This window comes from Thunnus albacares, chromosome 16 (assembly GCF_914725855.1).
Source record: "Thunnus albacares chromosome 16, fThuAlb1.1, whole genome shotgun sequence".
Lineage (NCBI taxonomy): Eukaryota > Metazoa > Chordata > Actinopteri > Scombriformes > Scombridae > Thunnus > Thunnus albacares.
The window spans coordinates 13,777,613-13,802,078 of NC_058121.1; the positions used below are offsets into that span (position 1 = coordinate 13,777,613).

The 24,466-nt window shown below is 44.9% G+C and overlaps 1 protein-coding gene across 3 annotated transcripts in view; it reads right to left on the bottom strand.

Annotated features, from left to right (window-relative positions):
- Window positions 1-795: 795 nt before the first annotated feature.
- The window catches only part of LOC122999705 (prospero homeobox protein 1-like), a 38,512-nt gene continuing 14,841 nt past the window's right edge, over window positions 796-24,466 (bottom strand). For all 3 annotated transcript variants that reach the window (XM_044376859.1, XM_044376857.1, XM_044376858.1), the window contains exons 3-5: window positions 23,395-23,502; window positions 17,898-18,092; window positions 796-5,618 (exon numbers count right to left, since the gene is read on the bottom strand). In XM_044376859.1, the coding sequence (XP_044232794.1) occupies window positions 5,433-5,618; window positions 17,898-18,092; window positions 23,395-23,502 (489 nt within the window). In that variant the 3' untranslated portion in view covers window positions 796-5,432. The remainder of the gene's footprint in view (window positions 5,619-17,897; window positions 18,093-23,394; window positions 23,503-24,466) is intronic.

The following is a 24,466-nucleotide window of genomic DNA, read 5'->3' on the forward strand; positions in this document are numbered from 1 at the left end:
TCCTGGATTTACAACTGTTTTTATGTACCTGCACATTCAAACATTTCACTAGTTAAACAACTACAGACACACACACATATACAATTAATTAGTTCAAACAAACCCCATTTCTAAGAGGCTTGTCTTTCAAAGAAGAACTTTTATCTAAACATTTATTTATTGTCTTTATTAAGTAAATCTACAAAACACAATTTAAATTTTTCAAACTTTTCAGTTTTTTTAATTCAACTGTTTTAGGTTGAAGACACAATTTCATTGTGTCATTTCTGTGTGTGTGTGTGTGTGTGTGTGTGTGTGTGTGTGTGTGTGTGTGTGTGTGTCCCTGGGCATGGCAATTGTTGCATTTAGCCTGATGAGGCGGCATCTGCAGTCGTCTGTGGAGCCTGTGGAGAAAACTAGAATGGGAGGTTGGCACTCTGTAGCCAAACCCCTCATTAGTGTGTTGGATCACTCAGAGAGCAGAGCAGCTCTGATTCACTCACACCGAACAAATTATCTTTTTCTTTTTTTTTTAATACTGTATCTTTATTTAACTTAAGCATTAGTAATAATCCCATTACACACACACACACTTTTCCATGCGTATATGAATGGAAGATGATATAAATAAATGACAAACATCAGACATTTTCTATTCTCTTTTTCATTTTTATTTCCATTTTTTATTCATTTTGCACAAGCTTGCATATATACTGCACATACATTCAGTTCATAGAGGGTGAAGGCACGAAAGGCAATTTGACTACTGGTTGTTTTTGGGCTGGGCCAAAGCAATACAGGGGAAAAAATCTCAAGAGAAAATACAAAACTGCTTCAAACTAGTTTCAGCTTTCTAGCCCACCCTCGGCCCTGTCCAGGAACAAAAACATAACAACCTTTTTTTTTTTTTTTTTTTAAACTGTCCAGTTCCATTTAGCTGCCAAGATCTCCATTTATCATCGAATGAGCACGCTAGAATACTATTTTTAAAATTCACTTTTAGGTAGGATTAAAATCTTTTAAAGTTGGTTTCTACTTAATGAAATGCAGTACAGCCTTCCCTGTTTGAAAAACAAAAGAAAACAACATCAAATAAATTAGGATAAATTAAACCAATAAATTACACAAAATCTGCAAGACAAATAGACACCAATAACAGAAAAAAAGCAGCCATGTCATGAGTTTTATTTTACAATCTGTGTGTAACTATTCAGACTGTATTTGAAACATGGCTGTTCCAGTTGGAATTACTGCACTAGCATCGAATAATAATGTCATACAAAAAGCATCAACAAAACACTATTTACATAACATATTGCTAAGTTATACAAAGGCAGTTTTTATCACTGTAAGTCCACATCATTGATATTTACAAAAAAAGAGGAGCGATGTAATAATAATAAAAAAAAAAAGAATTATTACTGAAAGCATCAAGAAACAAAAACCCCTTTCAAACAGGTCAGAAAACAGATCAGAGGAAATTATCGCAACACACACACACATGCACACACACACACACACACACACACACCAAACCCACGTTGCCAACGCTTAATGAGAATCATTTACATGTCAGGATGGCGATCCCAGGGGTGGGGGAGGGGCCACAGTGTTGAGAATTGTGTCACTCACTGGTTCACAGGTTCTCATAATAGGTCTTTTCTCTCACACAGACACACACTCATATACATCTACACACACACACACACACACACACACACGATGCAAAGCGTACAGAAATTCCACAAAAGTCCAAACTTTTCCCAACAGTTTGAACCCAGTAAAAAAAGGGTATAAATCGCTTTTTCTGTCTGCAGTCTCTTTTTTTAAACTGTTACTGTACAATATGTGCCCCCTCCATGACACTAGTCTTCTGATGACAATGAGTTCCTGTCTCTCTCCCAGGTCAAATCTAGAGCTGCGTCGGCGGCGTCTGCCCTTGTTTTTTGGACGAGACCGGGTCCACAGACTGCCAACGGGCCACTCCGTGACATCATCATTACCCGACCGCTAGCCTATAAAGCATCGTTCTGTCAGCAAAAATTAAAGAAACGGATGCTGGTGCAACTTCAAGGGCACTGCCGACGGGAAACAGACCCCCGTTAAAGGCATGGCAGGGAAAAAAAAAAACAAAACAAAAAAAAAACTCTGTGGGTTTTTTGGAAGAGTGGTTATGAGTCCAGTCGGAGAGAGCGGGTCATCTCTCTTTTTTTTTTTTTTCATCCTTCTTTTTTTAACCACTCTCACCCCCATAGCACTCTGAGTGATAATAGAAAAAACTGTACAGCTATTCTTTGTTTCATCCTGACAGTATTTACAGTAGCAACAACAATAGTTCATACTCTGAAAACAGATTCCAAGTTTATTTTTCTGATCTCAAGGAGAAGACAGCCATTCAGCACAATATACAAAAAGGTAAAGAAACCAAAAGAAAACTGGTCACAAAACCTGCAAAAAACCTACAACTATTGCTCCTAATCTACCAACAACTCACTTATTCAGAATACAGATTTAAACAAAGCCGTCACTAAAAATACCCTCGAGATTTCTTTTATGAAAGAATTTCTAACAGTGCCTTCCAAAGAACTTCCACTACAGTATATATTTTTTTCCCATAGATTTGTATTTTACAATTCTTAAAAAAGACTATATATGTATTTTAATAATGTTATGCTAAAAATCAAACGACCCCAGAAAAGGAAAACTTGACAAAAATATTTTCAACGCGGTATTAAGGTTCTTTCTAATCCTTTTTTTCACATAAATCTTCATTATCCTGAATTAATCTTTTTAGGCGCAGGAACTCTTTAACTTCAGGGCGGGGTTGCAGGAAGGGGGAGGGTGTGGAGCGATAATAATCTGTGCATCAGATAAAAGTGTCCTTTCCTTTCTCCTTTGTTTGCGGCGCTTTAGAGCCTTTGGCTGGTGCTTTGAGACTCTGAGACATGCAGGGCCTAGCCCATCCTTCAGTGAGAAAGGTGTCCGGCTTGCTCTCTCAGGGCTCCGGATCTTAAGAAGAACACTGTCCGGGGGTGGGGGGGAGTAGGAGGAGGAGGAGGAGAAGGGGGAGATAATGAAGGGAGTAGCTCTCTGTCTTTCGCTGTCTCCTTTTGTCAGGCGCTTTGTCTCGCTTAGACAAGTCAGCAGGTTAAGCAACCTGCCCCTTTTGATCTTTTGTGACACACAGACACACTATAAGCCAATGTCGCCAAGGTGAGATCAACAGCCAGCTCGCACGCACTCCAGAAAGTATTCTGGCCCTCTCATTGCATCAAACTTACCTCATCAAAAGGGCAGCTAAGACTAATTGCTTATAAAAATTCTTAAAAGCCTGAGAGGGCGGATGAAAGTAATAAAATTATAGATATACACGTACAACTCAAGTGGAAAATCTGGTATTAGAATCTCAGGTAGAAGTGAAAGGAATGGCGTTTTTTTTGACATTGCACAGTGGCTTAAACAGAATCACACTTTGGGTCTTAAAAGCTGCCAGTGTGGGACGGAGGGACAGAGCGGAGGGTTTCAGGTGCATGTTGCTCCTCGCGCTGTGCCTTTGTCCCCGCTCTTTGTAGTGCTGAGAGCTTCTCCATCTACCCCTGGGGTGAGTGCTCACCTTCGACCTCGTATTGTTGCATTGAGAGAGGAGCTAGATCACTCAAAGGCAGGTGAATGTGGAGGGAAGGAGCTATGTGTGTGTGTGTGTGTGTGTGGGTGCGCGTGTGTGTTGTTTGTGGGGGAAATTCCACTCGAAGCTAAATTAATGAACGCCTGTGTTTCAGCTTTTATTCACCTCTCTCTTTGCCCTCCTTGAATTATCTTCCTCTCTATGATGCTTCTGTTCATATGTATTCAATTATCTATTGTTTCAGCGACACTGTACTTTAGATTGCCACAGTATTGTGATATATTCAAGTATCAACTGCTATTGAAATAACTTCATAATGTAATTTACACCTTGTATAGGTTAATGAAAGCCTGCCATATACACAGGCTGACCGTATCTCACACATGAGCCTTTCAGTCAAAATAGTGCTTATTATACAAAAGACAAAAAACTATGCAGTTATTATTGTGTATGTTCACCAATCCTGAACAGATAAGTAGATGAACAATTTTGTTGACAGCTGAACAAATGACTCTTTCGGTGGCAGCAGTTTACTTGCCAAAGCTGGAGTGGCTACAGAAATTTAGCCATTAAAAAGACAGCAAGTGACACACTAAAAGGCCGCACTTCTTCTGCACCGTTTACTTCATGTGTTTTCTGTAATCCTAACTCCTTTTCTAAGCATCGTCAGACTGGTCCTATGCAGTGCAGGCTCGTCACTACAAGCGAATGGAGAAGCCCACTTTAAAACCCCCAAAATCAAAACACTTTCCAGGCATGCTGCCCCAGACCCCAACCACCAAAAAAAAAAAAAAAAAAAAACCAAAACAAAACAAAGAAAACAGATCCAAAGTTCACTTCAGTGACGGATAAACAGAAACAGAGTAGGGAGGAGAGGAGGAAGTGTGGGCAAAATATTTCAGAATCTAAACTCTTTTGGAATAATATTAATAGCAATAATTTATTTTTTTCTGCAACGGCATCAAGGGACAAACAAATCTCGAAGTGCCAATCTTCAGCAAGCAGTGATGACAAATAATAATAATCATAAACAACAATAATAATGATCATCAAAATAATAATGTACACCCAATAAACACAATGCCCTACTTGCAGGGAAAACACACTTCAAAACATGGTAGAGCTCAGTAGCTATTTGAAACCAGTCCAAGTCCCACAGACCAGTACAGACCAGTACCACGAGCCCAGTCTTAGTCCAGTCAATAACCTCACTAGGCCTGGTTTTTGTGTGCATGTGTGTGTGTGTGTGTGTGTGACTGTCCTGTTTGGGGACATCTTCAGTAGCACAGTCTATTGGGCACCCACTTTGCAGGGACAGTTCATTGGGTGGGAGACCCACTGGATTGCAGGGACACCCCTGGGTGTCACGAGTGAAGTCTATAAGGAACCCAGCCTATGTTCTTAGTAGTGTAATTCAGAAACTCCTTCCACACACTGAGGACCTAGTTAGTGTTGATCATACAACAGGCCAAACGGATGAGGGTTCACACGGTCCAAAAAACACCCAATAAGATTAGAGTCTCTTCAGTTCAGCAGAATCATAGAAAAACAAAACAAATAATAACCATCATGATAATTATCATATAAGAACAACAACACAATAGCTAGGTCATTTAGGAACTGCCACAGAGGCTTCAGATTGGGAATGCTACTTCATAACTTTCATACATTCAAAAAATAAAAAATAAAATAAAAAACAGGAAATCAAAAGTAGAGTGGGGAAAAGGAAAAAAATAAAACAAAAGAGAATATCATTCTGAAATTCTATGAAACCAGAGGAAAAAAAAAAAAAGCGCAAAGCGTCGAGCGAGGAGGAGGAGAAATCGATTTACTCGTGTAGAAGCTCTTGGAGACAGTTGGGGGACTTGAAGATCTCGGGGACCTCGCTGTCCAGTTTGCAGATGACCTTGTAGATGGCCTTCTTCCAGGACGGGTCGACGTCTTTGCCGGCCACAATGGCGTTGAAGAACTCTCTCAGTGTGATCTCAGCCACCTCCAGGAAGCGATTAGGGACCTTGAAAGACAAAGGAAAGAAAGACATGGTCATTCATCTGCACCATTATAACCATTCCAGTCAGTTTGGTATGGTGAATGGCTCTAAATACTACGATACCCATGAGCCTCAGCTACCACTGCCAGTCAGAAAGGTTTCTAGTAGCAAAAGTGAACAAAACATTGCACCATAGAGGCCAAAATCATCAATAATAGACTCAAAGTCTGAAAGTTATTTGTTTCAAACTGAAAAAAATGTTTTATCAGGTCTCTACAATGTGTAACTGTAGCTTCCACTCGCTGTCAGGATATTTCTTACTGAAACGCTCCTTCAGAGTCAAAGTTAATGTCACGTTAAGTTTTTATGGACACAGGCTTGTACCTTTTTGACTTTTTATTAAAGAGCCAGATATTTTCTACTGCAGTTGCTCATCATTTGTCATGATGATTCAACCGAGAGAGTTTCATGTCCGTCCAAGTGTTCCAACTGCCAGTCACTTAACATTGTCTGTGCCAAAAATGAACAGGACTTAAATAACTTCTCCCACATCATTGCATTTTGCACTGTCCTTATGCTGACAGTGGATGTAAAACCATAAATCTCCCGTCTCTTGAGTATCTACTTCCTTAAAAGCCGATTGAGGTGTCGGCCTGAGAAAAGTCACTTCTTGCGAATTCTCTGGTTTCTCACACCTCCCACTTCCCTCCCCGCAACACGGCGAGCGTCACATCTTTATGAGTCCTACTGTAAATCTGTGACCAAACAAGACAACAGAGCAGAGTGAAGAGCGGCGGAGAGGTGCTGGCGAAAGAGGAAGTACTAAATGCTTTGGGAACGGGGAGACACGCCGCCTCTTTAGTGTCCCTGACAGCAGCGCTCACCGACACCATGGAGATGATTAGTCTGGCAAAGATCTGTGACACCTTCCCCCAAGCCAACACTCTGTCACACACACACGCGCGCTCATACAGGCGTGAGCACACACACCAGCGCACACACCTCCTTGTGCCAAGGAGATGACACATCCTGTACTGTGACAGAGCTCTACATAATGCTCGCTACACACACACACACACACACACAAGCTACCTTGGTGTATTTGGCTGAGTCTCTTTCCTCGACTCAAAGCTCCAGGGCGACGCAGCCTTCAGGGGTCACCTGCTTGGATAATGCTGACTGTCTCCCTGCCCGCCTCCCTTGATGCTCGCACACGCACACACACACACAAACACACACACTGTCACACACACACACATATACAGCAGCAGCAGCTTGCTCAAATGCCTGACAGTGCCACTCCACTCCGCTCCTCTCCTCCAGTGTCCTGCAGATACTCATCAGGAGTGTCAGGACACAGCAAGGTTAGTGGCCACTGGAACACACACACACACACACACACACGCAGACATGTACACACACAGGCATGTCTGTTCTCACACACATATACACACTTATACACACATGGGACAGCCACCCGCCCCCCTCAGGGTGATGAATGGAGGCTAAGATGCCCGTGTGTCTGGTGTGTGAGTGTGTGTGTGTGTGTGTGCATATCTCTGTCCACTGCTCGAGTGAAAAGGTGAGTCGTGAATAAGGAGCTTGTGCGCTTTATGTGTGTGTGTGTGTATGTGTGTGTGCTTGACAACGTGAGAGAGAGAGAGAGAGAAAACACAAGCTAACCCAATTCCCCAAATATTGAATTCCCCCCGGGTGGGATAGAAGTGGATATAATTCATTGTTTGGGCTGCTGTCGTCTCTGAAATACTGGCACAATGACCCCGGCGCGAGGGCAACTTTGTGTGTGAGTGGTATGTGTGCGTACGGGCATGCGCACACTTTTCCCAAAAGACCTCGCTAACGGGCCAGTGCAGCGCAGCGCCGTAGCCGTTAGACGCAGGGAGTGCCGCATTACTAAGAATATTCCTGCATGGAATTTCTCCTGACGTTTTGACTATAAAAGGACAGCAAAACGCTGACTGCAAGGAGAACGCAATGTCAAGGAGAAAAGGGTATTGGTATTTCAGATCCTCTTGACTGAGAGAGCGAGAGAGGGAGAACAGGAGGGAGGGAGAGAGAGAGAGAGAGAGATGGCGAGAGAAGGAGGGGCTGAGAAGAGTCTAAGGAGAGAGAGCGCAGCGACAGAACAGAGGGAGTTATTCCTGTCCCGTAAGCCTTTGTTTTGTGAGTACGTGTGAGTTGTGTATGTGAGCGAGCAGCCTCCTGACCAGCAGTGAGCCTAAACTGTTTGCAACCCCTCCCTTGTCCCACTCTATCCTCCCGCCCCCCCCCTTCATCTCTCTCTCTCTCTCTCTCTCTCTCTCTCTAGGGTCAGCTGTTGGGCCTTTGTTCCAGAGGTATTGTGGGGGATTATCCAGTGTGGCCGTTCATTCGCTCTGCTGTCCGGTAAATGGGGCCAATCGCGTGGCTCACAATCCTTCATACATATTTCATAGGGCTTTTTAACAACTTCTCAGCAGAGCCCAAAATTAAAGGACAGATGTACAAAGAGGGGAGGAGAGAGGGAGGGAGGGAGAGAGGGAGGGAGGAGGAGGACAAAAAATGGTAGAGAGGGAGGGATGGAGAGTTGTGTGTAAGGAATGACGCCTGGAAAAGGCAAACGAGGTGACTGAGAGTGTGTCCACACTAAGCCGGCTAAATTTTGTGACTTTTTAAAAATCTTCATTTTAGCCTTAGGTGCATACTTTACCTGTGTTTTTTTTTTCACCTGAAAACATGTTTGTGTGAAAATTTTGAAGATGATGACACAAGCCATGTCATGTCAGGGGCTGTGTGGCAGGAAGTTTAAGACAACTAAGCGATTTAGTTCTGTTGGAGAGAAGGTGTGAGGCTATGAGAAAGACAGAAAGGATGGAAGGTGTGTGTGTGTGTGTGTGTGTGTGTGTGTGTGGCAGGGGGTCCAAAAAAACAAAAGCTTTCATGAAAAGAGATATTATTGTAGCTCTACCCCCTGTGTAACACAATATGAAGAGAGGAAGACAGAAGGAGAGAGAGAAAGGGAGAAAAGAACCAGCAAAGGGGATTGATTTGAAAAAAAAAAAAAAAAAGAGGAGGCATAAAGCTGGTCTCTACACATATATGTCCCTAACCTTTGCATCCTGTTGTTTGTTGTGTAAATATCAAGAAAGAGAGAGGGACTTCTCTGACAAGAGACACCGATGAGGCAGTTAATCACTCTCATTCACCGACTCCCCCCCTCTCCCTCACAACTCTCTCCTCCATTCTCTCCACCTCTCTCCATCTCTCTCTCTTGTGACAGGTTGCTTTGAGACAGAAGGATAAGCTCTTTTTCAGAGAGAGGGAATCGGATTTCCTGCTTTTTGATGAGATAATAAAATATGACAGAGGACAATAGGAGCCTGTGGACGGCTTGCTGGGAGCTATTCACTCCAGCGGCGGCCCCTGTCTTAAGACTGCTTAGACAAACGTTTAAAAAGGTAGCCAGAGGCCCGAGCCTTCAAATAAAGGCTACTGTTTCACACACACACACACTGTGTGCAAGTGTATGTGTTTGTGTGTCTTTGCATGTGTTTCGGCAAAGCCTGAGAAATCTCTTCTCTCTCGGTGACTCAGGGTTGGCTGTTTGTTTGGCCAACGTGTTTCCCCCCCTTGCTTTTGGGAACTGTCAGGAGATGTATTGCACCTTCTATTTGCACAGCGTTGGCCAAACAAGACGAGACCCTGGAAGATAAGGCTTGTGCGTGTATGTGTGTGTAATTGAGTGTGTGTGTGTGTGCTAGTGAGCTGTAGCCTTGAAGGATGAAATGCAGGGACACAACATGAGCCCCCACTGCCAGCTAGGTTAATTCCTAACCCCAACTAAGCCTGGGAACATCAACACTTCCCATGGTTTTCGGCAAAGGTGTAAAGGTGTGTGTGTGTGTGACAGGGAATTTATAGATTTTGTAGTGTGTTGAATCTGTGTGGGGTCATCTGGCATTGATGTGTAATATGTATCTTTAAAGTGACTGAATCTTAAGATTAGTCTCACTTCCGCTAACAGTGAAACACACGTTTAAAAACAAGAGTTGAAACTGAAGTTGAGCAGGCCAGTGACATTTCAGTGAGTCAAGCCAGAGCTTTCCGAACCTCGAACACACGCTGTCTCACAAACACACATAGGCCCCGGTGCCTCACGTATCTGCTCCGATCAATAATCTACAAAGGCCTTGATAAGCTCTTGGCCCACACTGTCACTTTGGGCAAACACAACCCATGTCCCCCTTCTTCCTACCCCAACCCCCTCTCCTGCTGATAAGACTGTGCCATGGCTGAAGAGTCCAAACAACTAGAGAGGAAAAGAAAGGACAGAGTTGTAGTGGATCCTTTTTCTCCCACTTTCTTTGGTTTCACAACCTTACACATCCCCTAGATTCTCCTCAATTCTTCAAATCTCTCATTCATGAAGTTGTTGTAAAGGTGCTTAGGAGACTGCTGGGACAGGAAACAGACCTCAAAGCTGAGCAAACACCAGCCACCCTCACTCCACTGATAGCCTTGAGAGAATGAAGCCTTGAGGGGGCTGCTGTGTATACGTGTGTGTGTCTTGCCGTCTGGTGTGTGTATGCGAGCGTGAGCCGCTAGCGTCACATGGGCTCTTCTCAAGGTGCACCTCTGCCGGGGAGTCAAGGGCAGGACAGGGTCAAAGACGCTGATGGAGTCGCTCTCCTATCCCATCTTCCTCGCTCCTCCCTCTACTCTTCCTTGCCTCAACCCCCCCACCCCTACACACACAGGCTGTGAATTCATATCATGTCAGGGGCCTCTTCTGACATCTCTTTCCTCCCCTTTGGTTTATAGAAATAGGGGGTTGTGATGCGGGTCCTGGCTTTATATGAAGCTGAGCCAGAATTACAGACAACAGACATAAAAATAATCTGTACACAGAAGCAAACAGCAGGGGAACCCAGAAATCACAGTTCAAGCCCTTGTTCAGAGACTTAAAAATTCATTGTCTGAGCTTAGATAGAGGGACACAGGCTGAGAGAAAGGGATCTAAACAAGGGGGGGGGGGGTCATGGAGTAGTGTAATGGGGCCTCTGGAGGTCAGGAAGTCAGCCCGGCTCAGGGAGGCCGAGAGAGCAGGAGGCAGAAGGGAAAGAAAGGAGCAAGGGAGTCTGGAAGATAGGAAAAGGACATCTGGAGAGGAGGAGAACAGAGGGAGGGAGGGAGAGGAAGAATAGAAGGGTAGGAGGAAGGAGGGTGTGGGTGGATGGGCAAACAATAAAGGATGGAGAGCAAGTAGCTGCGGCGAAGGAGGGAGGATGGATGGATAGAAGGAGATAGGAAGGAAGGGCAAGTGAGAAAACAAGATGGCAAGAGAAGAAAGAAAAATAATAAACTGCAGATTGGATTGAAGGAGGGAGAGTTTGGCATCAAAAGGGAAAAGGGGAAGCGTGTGTGTGTGTGTGTGTGTGTGTGTGTGTGTGTGTGTGTGTGCTCTGACACATCTGCAGCTCTGAAGCACGCCCTGGTCATTTTGGCATGAGTCCCTTTGCCATGCTTCATTAGTCTCACACACACACACACACACACACACACACACATGCGGAGGGAGACCAAAATGGTCCAGAAATAATGACATAATCAGCAGCTGTGCCACAGAGCAGGCTGCCCCTCACAAGGTGACCAGGGACAGAAGGAGGAGGGGAAGAAGGAGGGAGGAGAGGGGAGAAGGAAGGAGGAGGAGGAGGAGGAGGAGGGGGGAGTACTGATGGAAAAGCAGGGAGGAGGGAGAATCAAGTGTTGGACGAGCGCAGTGAGAGGATATATTTGTGTGTGTGTGTGTGTGTGTGTGTGTGTGTGTGTGTGTGTGTGTGTGTGTGAGCAGGTGAGAAAAGGAAAAAGGGGATCATGTAGTTCTTTATGTTTAAGTGATTCCTTGCTACCCCTGGTGCCCTCAGGCTCTACACACAGCTCTGGTCATTTAATCAGTGCGCAGAATAAAGTGGCTTATTCTCACATACACACACACACATGCACACACACACACACCACATGGTGAAGAAAAGACCTGTCAGGCTACGTCAAGCGGGGGCCCTCAATAGCCCCTGGCTATTCACTGAGAAGCAGATGATCCTGCTTTCTATTCTTTCCCAAACTCTTCTCAATAAGAGAATCAAAAAGCCATAAGACAACTTGCAAATGACGCTCATGGCGGAGTGAAGGTCCAGGGTAATATCTGAAGATTTGTTGAGAAGTATCTTTTTTAATGATAGCGAACTCACTTGTGTTGTTATCAGTCTCTCTTTAAAGGGTCACCCAAAAAAATCAATCTTCTCTCTTACTGCTAGTGATATCTTGCCTCGCAGATAGTTTTGGTTTTATTGCCCAAGATTTTCACCAGATAATCAACAAAAAATCAGTCTACAGTTTTCATAGGGACTATTTATTCAGTAGAAAGTTGTTCCAATGATGAACTGTTCAAAGTTTCACTGTTTGCTTGTTCAGTTAATTATCCAGAGAAACAAGGACACAGTTTCTCAACAAACATGTTTTGGGCACCAAATCACCTCTATTGTATTAGAGCAAAGTCAGATATTGTGAACGACATGAATATCTCAAAACCTGTAGAAGTAAAATCTGTTTTTGTTATTTGTGTTAACTGACCCTTTAAGCCAATCAGCATCCCTTAGTTATTAATTCTAATATACTCATGACTACAGTATTGTGACATGTTTGAAAAACCGAAGAGTACGAGTGTATCGTATTTTCTTATTGTACTCTGTGCCCCAATCTATATTTATGATCATCTATCAAGTCTGAGGTGCAGTTTACATTTAAAACGATAGATATGAGGCTTCCTCTCCTCAGGTCATTATTACTGCCTTCATAGTGAATGTCATCTCATAAACAAGTGCTTGCATGTGCATGTGTGTATATAAAGACAGCAAGTACTTGTACTTATTATTTGTTGCTGTATATGACAGCGTGCTGTACAGCTGTAATATGCATGCATGATAAATGTAGGGGAGTTTGGTGCTCTGAGACCTTTTCTCAATGGGCGAGAGAGACCAGGGGAATGATGGGAGATACTGTAGGTACGAGGGGGGGGGGGATGCGGGTAAAGGGAGGTGTGTGTGCGTGTGTGTTGTTGACATAAACCCACTGGCAAATTGTACTGGTAGTATTTTTGGCAGCTCTGAACCTAAATCTATACTGCGTGCTTTTCATCTCTCTCTCTCTCTCTGTCTTCTACCTCTTTTTTGTCTTCAATCGCTTTTCAAAGAGAACCCTAGAGCCTTTCGCTGAGAGCCGCACACCTGTGTGCGTGTATATACTTGTGGAAGTTTATGCATGTTTACGTCTGCATCTGTATTTCTATCTTTCCCTTTGCATCCAGTGCAACGGCTGTGACCTTTTCACCTCAAATTCCCAGAGGTCGAACCCCGGTCAAAGACACACACCTCCTCCCTCAACCCCCCCCCCCCCCCCCCCCCACACACACACACACAAACACACCATGCCCTATGTGGTGAGAAACCCAAAAACCAGAAGAGGAATGAAGGAGAGTAAGACAGGGAAGGGAAAAGCAGGAGGAGGAGGAGAAAACAGACATTAGCCTTTCTGGGTGGAGAACAAATGGAGCCCCGAGAGGGAAGTGAAGAGGAGGAACGAGGGAGAGAGGGGGGAAGGAGAGGTGAAGCACACAATGCTATGGGGCAAGGCAGTTGGACAGACAGCATCTGCTCTCAGCTCTCTGTGGCTCTTGTAATGGATGGAGAGTAGGAGAGACACAGACAGAGAGAGAGAGAGCTGAGAAAGAGGGAGATGGAGAGACAGTGGCAGGAAAAGCAGTAAAAAAAGAGGGAGGAAGAGAGATAATAGAGGGAAAAGGCAGAGGAGAGGGAGGGGGAGAACCAAGTAAGGAAACTCGGAGTGGAAAAGTCAAACTTCACAAAAGTTTTCTGTCATTGTTTTGCTGAAGAACAAAATAAAAACACAGCTGATAATTGTGTATCCATGGAAGGGCGTTATCAATTCAAATACAATGATGACAGATGGATGGACAGACAAAAGAGGAAGAGGGACAAAAGAAGTGAGACATTTTTCCAATAGGAGAAAGAGCAGCTGATAAGGGAGGACACACGATACCTGCATGTGCGTGTGTGTGTGCATGTGTGTGTGTGTGTGTGTGGACGAAGGCTTCTCACTGCTTTCGCCGGTACCTCCCTCTCACATAGAGATCATAGGGGCTTCCTCTTTTAAAACGCAGAGTTGTGTGTACAGATGAGTGTGTGCGTGTGTGTGTGTGTGTCCTCTGTGGGAGGAGTGGTCACTGACAGAGGAAACTTGGCCTAGTCTGTCTTATGGAAATCTGAGAGTTTCCCAGAGCCATCATAAAACTGCCTCTTTATCAGACCCCACCTCTCTCTCTCTCTCTCTCTCTCCCTCTCCCTCTCCCTCTAACCCATTACCAGGTCACACACATTCCTGTCTTATGAAAGATGATGTGTGTTGTCATTGGGGGTTCAAAGACAGACAGAGGGGGCTGCGGAGTAAAAAAAGAAAAGGACACTAAGCGAGAGTTTTCACTTGAGTCCTCACATGAAAGCGCTGCCTGCTCAAAGTCAAGGCTTTGGGAGGCCGGGTGTGTTTCGGAAGACTTTGATGGTGATGGACGGAGCGAATGAGAAGCGGAGAAGAAAGAGAAAAAGAGAGGGGATCAGGAGGGGGGCTGAGAAAAGAGGAAAGTAGAGCCGGGGTCTAGGTAATTAACGGCAAGCTCTTTAATTACCGCTGGTGTTCATTGTGCCAGAAGGAATGTGACAATTATGCCATTAAAACTTCCTAATGGGGGGAAAAAGCGAGGGAGAAGAGGAGGAGGAGGAGAGGTAGGGGGAGGGAGGGGGGGGGATAACGGAAGACATGCAAAAGAGGAGGATGAAAGAATGAAAGGAGAGAGGCAACAGAAGGAAGAGAGAACGACGAGAGGGAGTGAGGGAGGAGGGATATGAAAGGAAAAGGGGGAAACAATCGCGACAAAAGAGGAGCTGGGAGGGAGATGGGGAGCGTATTAGGCCAGCACAGTGACAGAGCAGATTAGCATCAAACAAGAAAGGCCACAGACGTGTGTGTGTGTGTGTGTCTACGTGTGTGTGTGTGTGTGTCTACGTGTGTGTGTGCGATTACTGAAACAGAGGACATATTCATTCCAAAGACGCCACCAAGGTGGATGGAACTTTGATGATGCAGAATCTGGCAAAGGGAAAACTCAGTGTGTGTGTGTGCTTGCTGAATCTGCGTAGGCTCCTGTTTCAAGTGGTGGTGCAGGCAGGTAGGGGAGGAAGAGGAGGAGGAGGAGGAGGAGGAGGAGGAGGTGGAGGAGAAAGGGGAGAGATCCACAGAAAAGGGCCTTGGGGGCATCCTGATACACATCCAGTACATTTCCATCTCCACATTACCTCTATGACTCACACACACACACACACACACACGCACACACACACATATAAGATGGAAAAACATAACAAATGTGTCCATGCACATATATAATACACACAAACACACAAGTCCCACACAAACATCAAACAGCAAAAAAACACACAACCCACGCACCCGCACTCACAAACACACACGGCCACACACACACACACACACACACAAATAACACCCACACACACACACACACCAAAAGCCACACACAAACACTTACACGCAGAGTCTTCGTGCTCACCAAGGCGGTTGGTTTGTCAGGGGGGTTAGAATTTGCATGGCTGGGCAAATTTTCCTTGTGCTAAACTCTAATCAGCTCCTGTATCTCTCAGACACCTGCCCAGCAAAAAAACCTTAATATGCAAAACACCTTCCCTCCCTACCTCCACCCTCGTTCCCCCACAGCAGCTCCTCGGCCAACAGAAGACTTATTCACCTGCCCTCTCTCACTCTTTTCCTCTCTGCCTGTCTTCTTGCAAATTTCCACATTTATGTATGCAAATAGGCTGTTCCCCTTAAGCCTGTTTCAACAGTAGCTTCCTGGTGCCAGGAGAAGAGTGATAGTCTTGTCTGAGGTGTGATGGGAAATTTATGCTTCAGAAAAATGCAAGAGGAAAAGATGAGCTGTTGAGGTCAGTTTGGGCAGTTACGGGATATATGTTTGAGTGCTACGTGCAAACTTTTTTTTTTTTTTGGGAGTTTCTTCCCTGCGAGGTCAGAGGTTGGCCTGTCTGTGGTTAAAGGAGTCACACAAACCTGTCTAACAATCTCTTTTTGTTTTGTTTCAGAATACAGAATACAGTCATTTAGAGTTATATATATATCCTACTGAGTTGTGTCTGCCTACAGTTATGATTTGGCTCAAGTGTGCTCCAAGTAAAGCCTCATACAGTTAAAACATTTACTTATTATTAAGGTACATAAAAAGTTAAACCTTCTATGAATTCAGCTGCTATTTCAACTAACGACGAGTTTGTGAAGCTGTGTGTTTTTAGGAGATGATTCCCCAAAAGGCACTTCCACTTCCTGTTGTGGGTGTCAGGTGATTTACCATAAGCAGAGCATAATTTGATATGAAAACGTAGAACAAGCTCTGATTCCAGGATCAGGAAAAAGGAAACCTAAATGATTGGAACAAACAAACCAAAAAAAAGAAACACCCGCTGTTATTATCCTTTTAAAAAATACCCTCCATACTGTGGTACGTTTTAACTGTTGGTGGTGTGAAAGCGAAACTTTTCTACAACCGTTTAAGGTCACTCTAAATTAGTTGCTAAATGTAAAATGTCAGCACAGGGTTGTAGGTGAAGGGTCACTCTATTCGTGAATCAAAGAAATAATTCCTGCACCAGTCACGAGCCGCTGAACAGAAGGAATCATGTCATTTTTCTTTGTGCTTTGCTCTGATGGACTTTGGGCTTATTGAGACCTCATATACAAGTGCTTCTGCCTTCCAGAGTCTTTCAAAGCGTCCCTTAAGAGGGTTGAAGATGGATGTGGAGAAGTGTGTGTGTGTGTGCGTGTGCATGTGTGTGTGTGAGTGTGTTTGGGTGCACAGAGAAGAGCCCCAGTGGACAAATAACGGACAGAGAGCGAGACAGACGGAAACCGAGAGAAAGAGAGTGAAGCACTTTAAATGTGAGCGCTGCAAAACTCCCACTGCTCACAAGGGCACTTCTCTCCTACACGTCATCTCTCTTTTCCCCCCTCTCTCCTTCTACCCTTCTTTCTCCCCTTTCCATTCCCCCTCGATTCCCTTTTTTCCCTCCTCCCTTCATCGTTTTCTCCTTTGTCTCTGAGCTCTCACCCTCTATCCCCTATCTATCCATCTCCCTCTTCCCCCTCTCCCCCTCTTTCTCTCCCCTTCCTCTCACTAAAACAGTAGGACGCTTAACCTTGATAACAGTGAGATTTTTTCCCCCTCAAAGTGACACACACACACACACACACACACACACACACACACACACACACACACACTGGAGAAGTGCTTTGCCAGCATGCCAGGCCGGTCCAAGGGACGGCTGTACCCTTCGAGGTGAACAGGACACTGGGAAATGCAGCAACAACAAAACACTCACACACATGCACACTCTCACATAGACTCGATCTCTCTAACAAATACACACACACACACAAACCCAGATCACTCTAGGTCCTTCTTAACACAAGCCTTTTAAAGGTCTATTGTCAGCTGACATTGAGAGAGTGCTGGTGATCCTGAAATGTTTCACAAACACACACACACACACACACACACACACACACACAGCTGACAACACACGTGAAGGTGGTAAAAGGAGAAGTGTGAAAAATGAAACATATTAAAGGTGAAGTTGCCTGCCGAGAATTTATGATTACAATATACAGGAAGACAGTCCCACACAAGAACACACACACACACACACACATAAACATCTCACTACAGACAAGAGGAAAATAAGGACGGGGAAGTAAAATGTGGTTTAACTTTCTCAAACCCTCCCCCCCCCAAACACACACACACAGACTAAGAACCACCAAGGGGAAATTGACAGTGAGGAAGAGGCAAAAAGAACAAGGTATCACTAAGGTTTCTTCCTCATTCCATGCAAGTTCCTGACATTTTAATGGCCTTTAGAAAAATCTAATTCCACCATATACATCATAGTGCGGTGCACTTCGTGTAGCAGGATGTATAAGAGACTCAGCACTGAGAACAGTCACAGTGAGGAGGTGTCAGAGAGGACACAGTGAGACGGTGTCACACTACCCGTGTGCATCACAAGGTATCAGGTGAAATTCAACGTTTTTTGATATGGACTGCTTTTATGATTTGTTCAATTGCTGAATTGTGCCGGTGTTTACCTCAAAGTCGTTGGCCTTGTTGTAGTGCATGTTGAGGGCTCGGAAGAGCTCGCAGTCGCGGCTGACGCTCAGCTCCTCGACTCCGGTGGTGCCGTCGTTGATGGACTGGCGGGCAAACTTCTCCATCTGGATGTAGTAGAACTCCCTGAAGTTGCTGAACCATTTGATCAGCTGGGAGGTTATGCAGCGGTTAAACTGGAATAAGAGATGAGGAGGAGTTAGCGCTATTTAGAGTGAGAGCCAAAGACATTTTGAGTGGAAATGTAACTACAAAAAAAAAAGAAACAGTTACCAAAAAAAAACCCAAAAAACATTTTCATGCAAGCAGAAGAGGAGAGGAAGACTAGCATGTCTAAACCTTATTAAGCCATAAATGTGAGTATAAGGGGAAGACAAGAGGTTGACATCATGTCATTTCACATCAGGGAGTCGAGAAATGAGGCAATAACTTGAAAGAGTGCAAAGAAACTGAGGGAGAAAGATAAAAGACAAGAGCAAGAGAGAACACAGGTCGTGGACTGAGGGAAGATAATAGAGACATTAAGTAAGACAGCAAGCAAGGAGGGGGAGAGCGTGTGTGTGTGTGTGTGTGAGAGTGAGGGTGTGTGTGGTTCATCTTCCCCACTGGGAGCAGACCTCCCCCCTATCATAACCCTGAGAGTGGAGGGAGAGGTGGAGGGGAGGTGGGGGGTGAGACCGCAAACACATAATTGACCAGAAAAACGATTAAGTCATCATCTGAAGCGCCCTGGCCCGCAGGGGGCTCAAACATGTACTTAACCCCGTTCACCAATTACACCCTGATTCTCCTCCCCTCTCCGCACCTCCCAGGCAGGAAGAAAGGAGAAGAAAAAGAGCAAAAAAATAAGAGAGAGAGAGAGAAAGAGAGAGAGATGATAAGCTCTGTGGAGAAGGCTGTGGCTATCTGATCTGTGCCGCTCGACTGGATTCAATAGGGCGAAGTAAACCTATTAAGAGCCTCAGCTGGTCCCGGCTCTTTTTCCGCCTGGTCTCAGCAGTGAAAACACACTGTCTAAACATCCAAATGCTAGATAAGGACCTCAGGGGCTCAGGATAGCCGCCTAGTCAAGTTACCCTAAAATGTTCTGGACCAAAAACTTCACACTCAGATTGAACACTTCTACTTCTTTCCTTGTTGACTCCCTCTAAATTACATCTCACTTGCTTTCAAAATTCTGGCCTCTGAAAGCTTGGTATCCCCCAACCATCATCCACACCCTTCGTCCACACACACACACACACAAAGACACACACACACACATAGGCCTTCACTCCTCCCTCCCCTCTGCTCTTTTTGTGGTGCTGGAAGAATGGGGGGACAAAACGCTACTAAACGCTGAGCGGACTGCTCGCTGGGGAGGCAGAGCGGTTTTGACATGGAGATTAGGCTCTGGCTATTGTTTGACAAAACACAGACACACACAAACATGCACACACACTCTTCACGATCTGGGATGGTCAAACACACACCACACGCAAGCAAGCACGAGAAGATGGGGAGGGCAAGGCAACAGAAGCGGAAAGACAGGCAGAAAAGTTGACGAATCAGAGGAGGGCAGATAGTTGGACCAAGGTGGGACGGGGCTAAGGGAGAAGGCCGTGCCTTTCTGGAATGATCAGCAGATGACATAATGGCGGAGTGCAAAAGAATAAGTCCGCTTGACATTGTTTGGCAGGGGTTTGGGAGGGTGTGTGTGCAGGGGGAGAGGAGGGGTAGCATGGTGGCTGTCCTAAAGTGCAGGGTGAGCATAAACGGGGAAATGAGGGAGGGGGGGGGGAGGGAGGAGAGGAGGACGGGTGCAGGTCAGCGCCGTCGGACAATGGCGTTTTGCTGTGGGTGGGGGCAGAGGGTCGGAACGTGAGCAGTCAGCAAGCTGGGGTCGTGACATCGGAGCGTCAAACAAACAAACTACTGACACTTACAAATACATCGGCTGCACGGGGCTATTCTTAAACACACACAATGTAGCAGACAGTCGGAGTGTGACAGAGCACAAAAACACCATTTCACTCAAGTTATGCCTCTCCAGTTACGACGGTATAAACCTTTGCTCCCATGAACAAGTCTTACAGGGTGTGAATCTGAGACATTAGTGAATTGCTGCCCATCTATCTGAGCGTGTGTGCGCACACGCATCTGCACGCGTGCCAGGTTGAGCGCAACATACTGAGATTAAAGTCGGCGAAAGAGTTACCATTGCTCATGCCGGAGACCTTTGGTGTCACTGCAGCCGAGTGACGGATAGATTTGTCACTTTGGACAAGGATTACTTTATTAAACCGTCAGCTCGGGAGAAGATGTATTAGGGTCTGTGCAACTGAACTGAAGTGTGGCTCAATCACAGCACAGAGCACACAAAAGATTCAATATTTACTGTACGTACGCATACATGTACTAATTCCATTATATCCGCATCAATTTCACTCTACGCACTCAGGGACTCAATTTTGGCAAGTCCCCCCGCAGCTTCCAGCAGTCTTGGTTCATTAAGTTGCTGGTGGGGGATACAGACCCCCTGATAGCGGCTAAGGACAAGAGTGTTCAGTGTAAAAGGAGGGAATCGGTTCAAAGGAGCACATCACTGCAGCTCCTTAATCAGAGTTGGCAGGGGTCAGCCAGCACAGACATGAGATGCAGCGAGGAAAATGTGTGTGTGAGAGCGTGTGTGTGTGTGTGTGCTCGCTCGGTCGACACACTGCGTTTGAGCATGTAAATGTGTATACGGATGTGTGTGTGTGTGTGTGTGTGTGTTTGGGTGTGTGTGTGTGTGTGTGTGTGTGTGTGTGCCTGGCTGAGAGGCAGATGAGAGAGAGACAGCGAGAGCGTGTTTCTCACACTCACACTCAAGAGCCTGTGAAAGGTCAGCGCTTAGTGCTAACAGCACAAGATAGAAAGTGACACACACACACACACACACACACTCACACATGTTCTGCTCATGCACAGACGCATACTTAAGTCCAGAATAGGAAAACACTCAAGTATTCTTGGTCTTAACTATATTAGTCGCTTGCCAAAATATTCAGTAGCTTTGACTGCACACATAAGCTAATATATTAATATGATGAATAAATTGGTTTTACAGTTTTGTCTTTTGGTTTGTTAGGATAAAAAATGTTTAACTGAAAAGCATTTAAATGCAAAGCCAAAGTGTGTCTCTGGCCAACACTTTCCCTGACATAGTGGTCAACAATGGAGCAGAAAGCACACAGATGACCTCAGAGTGCTAAGCTACATCCAGAACAACCGGAGAGGAGAGCAGAAAGACAGAGAAGCCTGCACGGGCCTCCCTCTCTCTCTCTCTCTCTTTCTCCCTCCCTCTCTCGTAAGCCCCTTCACAGTCATCAGGGCTTTCCAACGTTTCCTGTTTTCGCAGGGGTGAATTGTGGGAGATAATCTCCGGCTGCCTATTGGCTGACTGCACACAAAAAGCGGCCCTGGAAAGCGGGCTTTTGTTACTGCGGCGACTCAAATCCAGCGGCTGGCTTTTCTTTCTCCCCGGCCCCGCCGAGGCACACATACCATGCCACACCATCAGCGAAAAAAAGAAAAGAGAAGGAATGACATATAGAAAAGGGAAAACCCTCCTGACCTCCGTTACTCTACAGCACATGACTGGCCCAAATACTGAGGCTCGTAGCTAAAAGAGCGACAGAGTGATAGACAAAGAAAGCAGGGGATGTGTGTCAGGCTGTTTGCTTGAAATGAGAGGAAAATATATATCTACAGTATATAAATGACCAAACTGCCTATAATTAACATACAGTACATCAACACTAAATCTGTTGACAAGAACTTTAGCTGACTTTATCAATAGACTGAGTATCTTTATCTAATCTGTTCATTAAGCTGTTATAATTATTCACCATGCATCAACACAATATCTGCCATTATAATGAGATGTCTTAAAGCGCCTGGGATGATAATATAGGCAGTCATTAGCAGCCCCAACAATGGTATTATGATACATCTGTCAAAACATTTCAAAAACACCAAAAGTCAAAAATTGTCACAATCGTCTTAAAAGGAGCTTAATTGAGGGGAACAACAGCTACGGCGTCCCACATTTGTTAGGGCAACCCACTTCCCACATTCATTAGGTTCTTGACAGTCAAGACCTGATTAGTCAAGACCTGATTAGCCTTCAAGACTTTTGTCTGAGGACAGCCACTCTCTAAGAGGCCGCGCTGGCTGAATATAATTAGATAGTCAGTCTCATTCCCATACATGTCTACAAACTTACAGCTTGAGTCTATTGTCCTCTACTGAAAACAAAAACAAACCAATGTGACTCATAATCCCCTTAACTATCTTGACCTTGTTTAAGTATCCGATGAGGCCATTCATGATGAGCCCACCTCCTTAGGAATGATTAGTCAGTGACACAAAGTGGTTCAAACCTTTAGTAGTAATTATTGCTGTAATTGTTCAACAGCAAAAAATAAAAACAAAACAATGTAAAATCAGTAGGATGCTGTAATATCAGAGGACTTTTCTAATGAAACACAATTTACAGGTGCCTCCTCGCTTTGCCAACATGTGCTCCCTTTTCATCCTAACCAATCATGTGCTAAGAGAACGTCATGTGACCCGTGAGTTGGTGGCGATGGCATCCAAGAGGGGGCAGCTGGGAGAAAAGGGAACCTTTATCTTCTGATTTGAATAAGATGGCCTGGATCTGTCACAGTGTTTACCCCTCCGTATGGTCCGAGAGGGGCACACACGCAAAACAACAACAACACCAATAAACTCGGTCGTGCACACCACAACGGCCATTGTGTTGTTGTTCTTGTTTTTTTGTGCAGCTTACATATTGTGCTTTGTTTTCCAAATTTACTTCATTAAACTCCCAGTGGAGATAACGCTCATCCTTGCCATGTTCCCCTAAACCGACTCTTTCCCCTCTCCCCTCCCTCTATAAAACCATCCTCCCTACACCTGCTCAGATAACCACTCCTCTGTCTCTAGGCTCCATCCTCCTCTCTGCCCTCTCCACCCCTCCATTACTCATCCCGCTCTTTATCTTTAGAATACTCATAGGCTCTCCAGCTCCCTCATGTAAACCCATTCAACTTCCTCTTCTTTCATCTTTTGCATAAAACCATAACTTAGTGAGGGAAAGGGCCTCATTTCAAGACAGACAAGCATACACTGTTCATGGTAACTGAAGCTGGCACATCACAATTAATAAATCAAACTTCCCCTTTTAAAACAGGTGCGTTGGCAAAAGCACAAGGACGAAATGTGGAAAAAAGAAAAGAAAAAAAACAGGTAGAAGAGTCCTATTTATCCATACGCAGAGCAAAAGCAGTCACCATGTAAAGAAGATTATGGTAGAACAAATTACTTTAAAAATAGCAAAGCAGAGACAGTCACAGAAATGTGTGCCAAAATAAAAAAGGAAAATAATGGAGGATATTTGGCAAAATTTTTGGCAGATATTGTGAAGTAAAAGAAGTGAACATGTTGTCTCACCTTGACATCAGAGAAGAACATCTTTAGCATATTAGAGCTCGGATAGCGGGTGTAGAAAAACATGAGCTTAGCCTTCTTCAGATGGTTCGGGGATAGACCCTCCTGGATCTGAAAATAGCTACCATTAAGGATATTAACATTTGTTTGGAAGGAAACAACTTATGATAAATCAAGCAAATGTAGCAACAGATATTATCACAAATACAATATGTACCCACCAATAATTGGCAGTAAGTTTGGCAAGAATTGATCACTTGGATTATGGGAAACCAAATTTCCTCTCAGGCATGAATGCAAGGTTGCTTGAGGGGGGGGGAGCCTGAAGACACCAAAATGCACCAAAGCAAAACCATTTGCTTGCAATTAGCATCGTCCGTATCAGGTGTGAGAGAGTCACGGTAAATAAAACGCTGGCCAGCACTACAGCCGATGCTTTTACATAAGGAGGCTCATTTCACAGTCAAAGTAAGCAAACGCCTTTGCCTACACCCTATGCTAACCTCCACCCAAAAAAAGGAAGAACAAAAAAGAAGACATTTGCATATCACAGACAAAGACAGCAGTTAATGCCAGTGACGGGCAAGAAGGCCTAATGGCTTGGCGACAACACATGCCAAGACTGAATATGACTGTCTGATGTTGGCTTCATATCAGTGACAAAACAAGGTCTAGGAGATAGTCCCAAACAACGGACCAAGCGACACAGAAAAACCTTCTCACGCTTACATAGGCCATATTCAAATACATATCAGAGGCCTTGTCTTCCTAATGGATCGCCTGGATTGAACGGCATAGGGGATGGAGATGGGCTGGTGGGGGCACCTTGAGGGATAGCATGGTTCCAACCTTCAATTACATCCCCCTCCTCCTCCCTCTGCTCCACCCCTACCCCCCAGCCTCTCTGCCGCTGCCAAACCCTTGGAGGAGCAAAAGAAGGAGGAGGAGAAGGAGAAGAGGGGCCCTGAGGCTTTGGACTCAGCCAGTGATGAGGGGACTGAAACACATCTGCGCCACCGAACGGCCCAAGCCATTTCCATGGTGAATTAACAGCCGTTTAATGCATCTGATAATA